The 12,059-nt window shown below is 35.8% G+C and overlaps 1 protein-coding gene across 1 annotated transcript in view; it reads right to left on the reverse strand.

Annotated features, from left to right (window-relative positions):
* Window positions 1–9,795: 9,795 nt before the first annotated feature.
* The window catches only part of MRPS35 (mitochondrial ribosomal protein S35), a 38,479-nt gene continuing 36,215 nt past the window's right edge, over window positions 9,796–12,059 (reverse strand). The window contains exon 8 of the mRNA XM_020977217.2: window positions 9,796–10,295. Within this exon, the coding sequence (XP_020832876.2) occupies window positions 10,026–10,295 (270 nt within the window). The 3' untranslated portion in view covers window positions 9,796–10,025. The remainder of the gene's footprint in view (window positions 10,296–12,059) is intronic.

The raw sequence follows: 12,059 nt of genomic DNA on the forward strand, positions 1-12,059 counted from the left end.
CCAATAAGAAGTAATCAAACAACAGTGCTTCTTAGCTTTAGAATTTAGCAGTAGAGCTCCTAAGATTTCTATTTGTTCATTCATTATTCAAGAAATATATATGTATGTGTGTGTGTTTGTGTGTGTGTGTGTGTGTGCGTGTAAAATTCATATGTGTGTATGTTGAGGCTCTTCCTCCCCCCCCCCCCAATATGGCAGCAGCAGGAACTAGGTTCATTCTTCTGGAAAAAGGAGTGACTTCTGAAGTTACCAGACATAGTACAAAATCCAGGGTCCTGTGAGCTAAAAAAAGCAGGTGAGGTACTGTCCCTCAGTTTCTGTTTCCCTCGCTTCATGACCCTGCTTCACCTCAAAATGATACTCCTATTTTCAGCTCTGCCCAGAGCACTGGTTCAGTACTAACTCCTATGGTGGCTGTGATACTGAGCTGGGGTAATTACCTCATGAGGCTCCCACAGCGTTGGCAACATTTGTTTAACTGGAGCTTCCTGTGAATCACCATCACACTGTACCCAATGACCAAGTCCTTAGAAGTCCCCTTCTTCTTGATCTTTTAAGCTAGAGAAGTTGTAGCCAGTATTAGTCCTACCATCCTGCTTTGAACGACCAGTGGGTACTGGTTGACTATTAAAGGTAAATAAACCCATCAGTTATAGTTTTAGTTGTACAGACACAAAGTACTTTTGAAACTGAGAGCAGTTTCTCCCCCAGTGACTCAACATGAGTTGAGGCGGTAGCCTCAGAGGAGGAATTACAAAAGAAAAACAACAGTTTCTTTTGCCTCTAGCTCGGGCTGTATATAAACAACACTACCAGTTAGATATGAATAAATTTAAGGGACAGATGAGCTACCATGGAGGCATTTGAGCCAAGAAGAAGCCTATAGAATGTGACCCCTTGTACCTCCACCAAAGCATAAAGGGAGCTTCGAGGATTATGATCCCATGGAAAATAAAAATCTGTAACTAGCAAAGGGCTAAAAATAGAGTTTTAGACATAGTCTGATGCCTCATCATGACATGAAGGTGACACTGTGCTTTCAAATGACAGGCAGATAGGACCATGCTGGGAAATCTTCAAGTACGGATCTGCTGCCCAAGGACCAATCTAACTATATATGGAGAGAATGGTCACTAGAAGGTTGTTCCCAATGAGTTGACATAAAGAATTAAATCATGTCCATATTGATGTTTTTGTTTCAGTAAATGAGAACAGAAGACATACTATAGTTGCAACAAAATGGAAGGATAGTTTGCTATTTTTTCTCAAAGCTGTAAATAAGAGTTGGAGGAGTTTGTTAGTTATGCACTCAAAAGGAAACATAATAGTCATTTCATGAAGATGCTTGGCTTTTTTTACACTGCAGTTTTCAGTACTAATATCAGGAATAAACAAAGAGGCCACCACAAACATGTCTACATTTTTTGTCTTCAGCATCTGTTACAGATAGATGAAAAAGAGGAATTTTAGAAAGAACTTGACCAAGTCCTCCAAACTAAAATCAACATATATTTTGATACCAGATTTCTCAGTAGTCAAAAGAGATCACCATCATTCAATTAACAAACACTTATTAAGCATCTTCTATGGGCCAAGCAGTGTGCAAAGCACTGGAGATACAGAGGAAAAAAGGAAAGTCTCTGCCTTTATTTTTATTTTTTACTGTGCCAACGAATAGTGCTGGGCTTAATAATGTTTACTAACTGATTGATTGATCAATCCTTAAATTATAACTGGGGAGACAGATTGTAAAGATAAAAGGTGTATAAAAAACAGAAATAAAGTAACTCTGGATGAGAAGGCACTAGCTGTTGGTGGCATTTAAACTGATTCTTGGAGAAAACCAAGCATTCTAAGAAGCAGAAGTGAAGAAGGAAAACACCCCAGATGTGGGGAACAGCCAGTTCAAAGGCACAGAAACAGGACAGAAAGGGCATACTGTGTAGAACAGTAAAGCAAGGACATTGGTGAAGACGTAAGAATACTGGAAAGGTAGGAAAAGGTCACATTGTGAAGACCTTTAAATGCCAAACAGAAGTTTCTATTTAGTTTTAGAGGCAACAGGAAATCCACGGAGTTTATTGCTATTTTGTTTTCTTTTAATTTAATTTTATTTTATTTTCAGTTACAAAATCTCTCCCTTCTTTCTATTCCCTCACTTATTAAGAAGGCAAGAAAAACAAAACCCATTACAAATATGTGTAGTTAAAAAAACCAAATCTCCAAATTAGCCATTTTCAAAATTTTTTTATTTTTATTTTTTTCACTTAAAAATTTTTTTAAAAAAAAGAGAAGAAAATATGCTTCAATCTGTATTCTGAGTCAATAGGTTCTCTATCTGGAGCCAGATAGCCTGTTTCATCATGAGTCTTTTGGAAATTATGGTTGCTCATTGTGTTGATTAGAATCTTTCACAGTTGATTGTCTTTACAATATTGTAACTGTATAAATTGTTTTCCTGATTCTGCTTACTTTACTTTGCATCAGTTCATTCTAGTCTCCTCAGGTTTTTCTGAACTCATTCCCTTCATCACTTCCTACAGCACAATAGTGTTCTATCACAGTCACATACCATAACTTGTTCACAGCCGTTCCTCAATCAATGGGCTTCCTCTAAGTTTCCAAATCTTTGTTGTTGTTTTTTTGATAGTATTTTATTTTTCCAATTACATGTAAAGACAAATTTTAACATTAATTTAAAAAAAATTTTGAGTTCCAAAGTTTCTCCCTCCCTCTCTTTCCTCCCCTCTCCCTAAGATGATAAGGAAATTGATACAGGTTAAAAATGTGCAATCATGTAAAACACATTTCTATATTAGTCATATTGTGAAGGAAGAAACAAACCAAAAGAAAAAAAGCACAAAAAATAAAGTAAAATTGTATGATTTGATATGCATTCAGACTCAATCAATTCTTTCTCCAGGCGTGGACAGCATTTTTCATCATGAGTCCTTTGGAATTATCTTGGATCATTGTATTGCTGAGAATAGCTAAGTTATTCATCATATAATCATCATACAATATTATGTTACTGTTACTGTTCTCCTGGTTCTGCTCACTTCACTCAGCATCAGTTCATGTAAGTCTTTCCAAGTTTTTCTGAAATCTGTCTTATAGCACAATAGTATTCCATTACATTCATATAACACAACTTGTTCAGCTATTCCCCACTTGATGGGCATCCTCTCAATTTCCAATTCCTTGCCACCACAAAAACAGCTGCTATATAGGTCCTTTTCCTCTTTCTTTGATCTCTTTGTAGTATAGGCTTAATCTCAGTATCACTAGATCAGAGGAAATGCACACTGCAATAGCTTTTGGGACATGGTTTCTTAATTGTTTTTCAGAATGGCTATACTTGTTCACAGCCCCAACAGTGCATTAGCATGCCTATTTTCTCATATCTGCTGCAACATGTCATTTTCCTTTTTTTGTCAGCTTAGCCAATCTGATGGGTGTGACGTGGTAGTACATCAGAGTTGTGTTAATTTGCATTTCTCTATTATTTAGAGCATTTTTATGTGACTATTGATAACTTAGATTTCTTCCTCTGAAAATTTCTTTTTCATAGCCTTTGGTCACTTATCAACTGGATTTGCTCTTGCAAATTTGACTCAGTTCTCTATATATTTTAGAAATAAGACCTTTATCAGAGAAACTTGGTACAAAGATTTTTTTCCTTGAATTTCCTACTTTTCTTCTGATTTTAGCAGCACTGGTTTTATTTGTATAAAAACTTTAATTTACACAATCAAAATTACCTATTTAACCTCCTGTGAACCCATCTCTTGTTTGCCCATGAAATCTTCCCCCATCCATAAATGACAGGTAATTTCTTCCATGCTCCATTAATTTGCTTATATCAGCTTTTATGTCTATCATGGTATGTGATATAGGATGTTGGTCTATGTCTGGATTTTTCCAGACTACTTTCCAATTTTCCCAATAGGTTTTGTTAAATATGAATTCTTGACCTAATAACCAGAATCTTTAGATTAATCAAACACTAGGTTATAGAGCTCATTTGCTTTTATATATTATGTACCCAATCTGTTCCACTGATCAACCTATTTCTTAGCCAGTAACAAATTGTTTTGGCAATTACAGCTTTGTTGTATAGTTTGAGATCTGGTCCCTTTCCATTTTTTTTTCATTAATTCCTTTGATATTCTTCATCTTTTGTTCCTCCAGATGAATTTTATTATTTTTCTGAATCTATAAAGTAATTATTTAGTAGTTTGATTGGTATGGTACTGAATAAATTAATTTAGGTAGCATTATTTTTATTATATTGGCTTCACCCACCCATGAATAATTGTTATTTCTCTAAGTATTTAGTTCTATATTTCTGTTTAGTGTTTTGTAATCGTATTTATATAGTTGCTGTGTGTATGTTGGCAGGTAGACTCCCAAGTATTTTATGCTGTATTTATTTTAAATGGAATTTTCCTTTTTATCTCTTCCTGCTGAGTTTTGTCAGAAACATAAAGAAATGCTGATGATTTGTATGCTTTTCACTAGAGTTTATCAACCACAGGAATAGCATGATCATAACTGAGCTTTAGTAAAATCACTTAGGCAGCATGTGTGCAGGATAAATTATTGTGGGAAAATTGGTGTGGGGAAAAGACTTGAGGCAGCATGACCAATTAGACTAATTGCAATAGTCTAGGTGAGGAGTGATAAGAGATCAAACTAAGATGGTGGCTGTGCCAAATGCAGCAGAGAGGTCTGGATGAATGAGGGCTGTGAAAAGGTGAAAAAGGCTGTGAAAAAACTTGGCAATAAAGACATCACTGGTGACATTGGAAAGAGCAGTTTCCATAAACCAACAATGATGTTGAGAAAAAAGTAGCAGATGAGAAAATGGAGATAATGAATGGAGATATCTTTTCTTGGAGTTTGACTATGAAAGGGAGAGATTGGGGGTAACACTTTAAGGACATTGTCAAAGGGAGTTTTTTGTTTTGTTTTGTTTTAAAGCATGGAGGAACTCTGTAGGCAGCAGGGAAGGAGCTGGTAGATAGGAAGAGACTGAAGAATAGAGAGGGAGCACAGTTACATGAACAATCTGCCAAGGGAAATGGAATGAGATAGATTCAAGGGCATATAAACAGGGTCTTACTTTTAGTGAGAAGGGCCACCTCCTCATCAGAGACTACAGTAAAACAGAGAGTGGGGGATGATACCAACAGGTGGTGAGATGTAGATAAGAGGAAAAGGGAGGTATTCAGGGAAGTAATTAATTAGAACAAATTTAACACCAAGAGAAGGATAACACCAAGTGTTACTCTATTAGAGACTTCTACCATGCCTGCCCCCTCTATAGGCATTACACTGGAGCCCTTTTGTCATGTTGACATTGAATCATTATTACAAACCCACCTAAGTGTACTATAATGTAGTCCATATCTCTCTATGTTTTCCACAAGAATAATATGATAGCCTTTGTCAAATGCCTAGCTAAAATCAAAGTTAACTACCTCTATGGCATTTTGCTGATCAACCAGTAACCGAGAAAGAAAGAAAGAAAGAAAGAAAGAAAGAAAGAAAGAAAGAAAGAAAGAAAGAAAGAAAAAAGAAAGAAAGAAAGAAAGAAAAAAGAAGAAGAAAGAAAGAAAGAAAGAAAGAAAGAAAGAAAGAAGGAAGGAAGAAGGAGGAAGGAAGGAAGGAGGAAAGGAAGGAAGGAAAGGAAGGAAAGGAAGAAAGAAAGAAAGAAAGAAAGAAAGAAAGAAAGAAAGAAAGAAAGAAAGAAAGAAAGAAAGAAAGAAAGAAAGAGGAAGGAGGAAGGAAGGCAGGCAGGAAAGAAAGAAAGAAAGAAAGAAAGAAAGAAAGAAAAAAGAAAGAAAGAAAGAAAGAAAGAAAGAAAGATAAACTAGTATCTGTTCTTTATCAAGCTGGATTCTTTGTAATTACAGTTGACCTTTCTGAATATTCATTAATTGTTTCTTTTGTGATCCATTCAAGAATTTTCCCAAGAGTTAAAGTTAGGCTCATTGGCCTATAGTTCCCAGACTGTTCTCTTTTCATTTAATTTTTTTTGAAATGAGGAGGGGGCATGTGTGTATGAATTAGGACATTTCCCCTCCAGTCCACGGTACCTTTCCCATTTTCCATGGTCTTCCAAATATCACTGAAAGTGGCTAAGCAGTCACTGCTTCCAGTTCTTTCAGGACTCATGGCTGCTTTTCATATGTTCCAGGTGACATGAATTTAAGAAGAACAAGTAAGTAGGTGCTTTTTTACGTCCTTACTTATCTTGGGTATCACTTCCTTGTCGAATCACTTTTGTCCTGTCATTCTAGTACAAACATCATTCTCTTTAACAGTTCAAACAGGAACAAAACACTTGAAAGGCTCTGCCTTGCTTCTCATCATCCCATCTACATCAAGCAATGATTCTATCCTTTGGTTTTTTTCCCCCCAATATACATAAAGAGAACAATTTCTTTTGCTGTCCTTAGATTCCCTTGCCAGTCTCAGCTCATTCTGAGCTTTGACACCCTGATTCTATTTTTACTGGACTCTGCTCTTAGATTCAACCTCTTTTACCTGCCTAGGCTAGGTGGCAACAGTAGACAAGAGTGCTGGACCTATAATCAGGAAGACCTAAGTTCAAATCTGACGTCACTTAACTACTGTCTGCCTCAGGTTCCTCAACTGTAAAATGGGGCTAATAATAGAACCTCCTACGATTGTTGTGAGGATCAAATGAGATATCTGTAAAGCTCTTAGCACAGTGCCTGGCACATAGTAGGTGTTTAATAAATGCTTGTTCCTTTTTCTTCCCTCCATCTTCTGTACATGCTTTTTAAAAAATTTAAGTTGGCTGGTGTTTCCTATACATTCATATCATTCCCTTCAGATAACTAACATTATCTATGTTCTACTGTATTTTTTATTAAATATTTTCCAATTACATTTTACTCTGGGGGGAATGCTGACAGCTGCAAGTTTCCATATATCTGACACCTCTAAATGAACGCTGGTTTCAGAGACAGAAAGACCTAAATTGAAATCCTTTCTTAGATTTTTTTTTTTAGCTAGGCAATGGGGTTAAGTGACTTGCCCAGGGTCACACAGCTAGTAAGTGTCAAGTATCTGGTCTGAGACTGGATTTGAACTCAGGTCCTCTTGACTCCAGGACCAGCGTTCTATTCACTGTGCCACCTAGCTGCCCCCTCTTAGATTTAACTTATTAACTCTATGATATAGGCAAGGTATTTAACTTTTCTCAGGCTCAGTTTGATCATCTATAAAAAAGGAATAATAATACATACTTCACAAGGTTGTTGTGAGGATCAAATGAGTTAATACAGGTATAGTGCTTTGCAAACCTTAAAGAATTATGTAAATGGTAGTTATTATTATTAACTATTGTTAAAATTAAGTGACTAGGCTACTATTCCAATCTGGACTATTGGTGAGAAATTAAATTTCCTTAGCCTGGCATTTATTTACTTAAAAAAACAGTTTACCAAAAAAATTCTAATTTTTGACTCTGCCACCTGCTTTTTTGTCACTTTTCTTCCCACCAGGAAATGACCCTTTATAGAGACTAGGCCTCACTACTCCCCTGAATTAGTCCACTTAACTTCAGGACACTTTAGTGATGCAGAACTTTCCTGATTAATGGGCGAGTGAGCAAGTAAAAATTCACCTCACCCACTATCTATCTAGCCAAGCCCATACCATGTTTCATATCCCATCTAGTCATCCAACCAGGACAGTAGGACTTGCACTGCCATCAAGCTGTAGGCATACCCACATACTCCCACCTCTTCCTATTGCTCTGGGGAACAATATTCAAATCACAATTACTACTACCTTACTTTGTGATCATCTACTGCCTGATGGTTCCACTCACAATCTCTCTGATGGCATTAACTAAAAATCCCTTCCCTGGCCATCACTTCCCTATATGAATTGTATCTCCCTATTAGAATATAAGCTCCTTGAGGCCAGGAATTATTTCATTTTTATATTTGTATCCTTAGCACCTGATGCAACACCATAGCAGGCATTTAATAAATACTTGTTGATTAAGAAAAAACCTGCTTATCAATTTTGGCAAGGAAATCAGATAAAGAACTTCTTTGTCTTCTGAAGATTAAAATTAAATCTCTTGATATCCTCTATTTGGATTAGATTCAGTAAGCATGTATTAAGCACCTACTATATGCTAAGCACAAACACAAGGACGAAAGTGACAAAGACCCTTAAGAAGATTGTATTTCTTATGTCTTTTGATTATCCAATAGCCATGCAACTATGGTAAATGTTCAGGTAATAATTATTAAGGATTTATGTGAGAAACGACTGCGTTTCACTAACAAAAAACTCACTATCCAGCCTAAATGATAAAAAGTACACAGAGATCAGTTCTTCCCAATAAAAGGTATAATACAAAGGAAACAACTTTCTTCCCACTATATTGGACTTAATATTATATTTCTGCTCTTTCAAAGATATGATGAATCTTTTTAATCATACACATCTCCAGTGATGTCTTTTTGTGCTACTTCTCACGCCTACTTGAGTCCACAGTGGGTTTTTTTTGTAGTCCTTTACACTACTTATAATTTTGACTTCCAGCATCACAGAGTTCCACAATTCACAGCTGTAGAACTTCAGGAAAATTTTGTTGGTCACAATACTAACCTTTGCAGTAGCGAGCAATTTAGGATCAATGAAAGCACGACACAAATTTTCCAGATTCAATCCAACCTGATCTCAGTTTCAAAGTTACAATATTTAAAGGGTCAAAGTTCTAAAATAACAGTTTCACATTTAAACCGGAATTAACTAATTATTTCTGAAAATATAATTATTAATTAGCAGCAAATGCAACCTAGAGCCAGCAACTTTGGCCATCTTCTTTAAGACATCTTGCATGATTTTTGTAGCCTGAAAGAATTCCCATTAAGCCTCAATTAGTACTGCCTCAGTAATCAATTCATTATTATGTGTGCTTCCATATGCACTAATTATATAATAGTCTACCAAACTCTGGGCTCTTCTATCAATTCTTCCATTTTCAATACTTTCTTTTCTATCTTATTTTAAAACCTGATTTCTTCTTTTTATCACTTCACAATTTTTCTTTTATATTCTGAAATGTAATATTTCTTAAATTATGCTTAAAAACATAAGCCAAGCCAAGTAATTATCTTATCTTACATAAGTTAAAGGAATATAATGTAGTGCTGAAGTTTTTTCCTCCTTTTGGCACAGTGTCATACTACAGGGTCATTATTATATAAATTGCAGCCTGTCAACATAAATCTTCATTTTATATGAATCTTATGGTCAATTATTTTGGAAAGCCCTTTGATTTCTACTCATTTTTCTACTCCTCTGTCAGAAATACTTAAGTCCTAAAATCTGGGTTATGGTCAACAAGTCCCTTATTCTGATTCTTACTGACCTTTTTTTTTTTTGCATTTGCAAGAAACGAAAGATTTTAAAAATACAGACTCTAATCAACACTATTTTCTTCCTATCAGTGGTTGGGGGATTTTAAATTAAATTGTGTCTCTTCATACAGTTTATTTGTATCTCCAACTCCTAGCACAGTGTCTGGCACACAGCAGGTGCCTAATAAATGCTTGTTGGCTGACTGTATTCCAAATTTTAGATGCAGTTACTATTTCTCCCTTTTAGCATCACTTACTATTTGGCAGAGACAACAGCTTAAGCCTAAAAAATTCACAAATCAAAAGCAAGCAACATATATCATATTAAGGGAGAGGAAATGTAATCGGCAAAGTTTGAAATGAATGAAAAAAATCAAAATTAACATTAGGGATAACAATTTCACTTTTAATTATTACTAATTATGGGACATTAAAAATTAGTTAAGTGTTTATATTTTTAAAAGTGTGAAGTAATTCTAACTCTAGAACAAAAGAGTGGTTTTTAATATATTATTTAAAATTGTGTATACCTCATCACAGAGATCAGACCATACAAACACCTGACAACAAATTATGACTAAGCAACAGTTCCCCCCTCCAACATTGCAGTCATGTCAAATTCAATAGCTTCTTTACTGCGTCTTTATACTGAGAAAGGTTATTTTCAGTATCACCCTCATTTTTAAGTGCAACAACAGATTTTTTGTAATTCCCAACTTCTTGAGAACCAAGGATCTCCTCCTGTGTGACTCCAGCAGTTTCTTCTGAAGCTTTAATTTGGAGAAGAGTCTTCAGGATGTTTTTTTCTGAGCGGCTATTCTCCCATACATATTCTTCCATGTCTGCTTCAGTCTTCTTTTTCTCCCAGTCTTCGGTTTTCTGGAAGAAAACAGTTTTGAACAAACATTCAAAATCCTTTAAAGGAGATTTTTAAAACTTGAATTTTTAAATTTAAATTTTGTGTGAAATTTAAATATTGTGTGAAAATTGGCAAGCCACCTAACCTTTCTCTAAACCTTAGTATCCTCTTCTGTATTTCTGCAATATTTCAAAAATCTATGACTGACACCCACACTTACTCTATCTTTCCAATGATCTGTTGGTTACAAAAATTTGTCACCCTGCAGCAAGTCCTGCTTCTAACGTGGTGCTCAAACCATGGGTTTATAGTCTACTGCCAAGGACTAAACTGAAAGCTTCCTAGGACCTAGAAGAAAGGGCACATCACTGGCACAGTCTTCAATCCCATGCCACATCCTTAAAGTGGGGATGATAGTAGTAACGTTAATGATAATGACAGTAATAATATCTCGACTAGCTATCATGGTCAGAAATTTGGGGCTGCCCTAGGCTTGCAAGGGGAAAATAAAGTCACAGGCATATCCTTTCATAGAAGTTTCCTGCCAGTGTCTCCCACCCCCATTGCAAGAGTGGCTACAAAGGAAAGTTTAAGGGTCTGTAATTCTTTGGGTGAATTTAGGAGTAGTAAGAAACAGCCTCAAGACTGTATGTCATCCAGCCTCAGCGCTATAAGGATGACAACATGGAAAAGGAGGCATTGGTAATGTTAAGAATGTTCTGGGTGTTTTTACTTACAACTTCACTAATGTGAAAATATGTTTAATGGGTATGTAAATGTAAACCCTATATCAGATTGTGCGCCGTCTTGGGAAGGACAGAGGGGAGGAAGGCGGAGAAAAATTTTCAACTCAAAAGCATATGGAAGTGATTGTTGATAAATCAAAATAAATTAATAAAATTAAAAAAAAAAAAGAATGACTTTGACTGATCCAACCATTCTGGAGAGCAATTTGGAACTACGTCCAAAGGGCTGCAAAAACGTGCATATCCTTTGACCCAGCAATACTACTTCTAGGTCTGTGTCCCAAAGAGATCATACAAATGGGAAAAGGAATCATATGTGCAAAAATATTTATAGCAGCTCTTTCTGTGGTGGCAAAGAATTGGAAATTGAGAGGATGCCCATCAGTAGGGAAATAGCTGAACAAGTTGTGGTATATGAATGTAATGAAATACTATTGTTCCATAATAAATGTTGAGCAGGCAGACTTCAGAAAAACCTGGAAAGTTTTAAAATGAACTGATGCTGAGTGAAGTGAGCAGAACCAGGAGAACATTGTACACAGTAACAGCCACAATATTCAGTGACTAACTTTGACAGACTCATCTCCTTTCAGCAATGCAAAGATCCAAGGACTCATTATGGAAAATGCTGTCCACATCCAGAAAAAGAACTATGGAGTCTGAATGTAGATCAAAGCATATTATTTGATCTCTATTTTTTTTTTGTTTCTTCTTTCTCATGGTTTCTCCCACTGGTTCTGGTTCTTCTTTACAACATGCCTAATGTGAAAATAGGTTCAATATGAATGTATATGTAGAGCCTATATCAGATTGCATGCCATCTTCAGGTTAGGGGAAGGGGAGAGATGGGGAGAAAATGTGGAACTCAATATCTCATGGAAATGAATGCTGCAAAATAAAAATCAATAAATAAATTTTAAAAAGAAAAAAAAAAGATGTTCTGGGTGAGTATTCACGTGATATCAGATAACCAAGGCATATGTGAATGAGAAACTTGGGACCTTGACAATGTGTTTGGGACTTGGCATGAGATCTTTA

This window comes from Phascolarctos cinereus, unplaced genomic scaffold (assembly GCF_003287225.1).
Source record: "Phascolarctos cinereus isolate Bilbo 61053 unplaced genomic scaffold, phaCin_HiC Scaffold_1;HRSCAF=81, whole genome shotgun sequence".
Taxonomy (NCBI): domain Eukaryota; kingdom Metazoa; phylum Chordata; class Mammalia; order Diprotodontia; family Phascolarctidae; genus Phascolarctos; species Phascolarctos cinereus.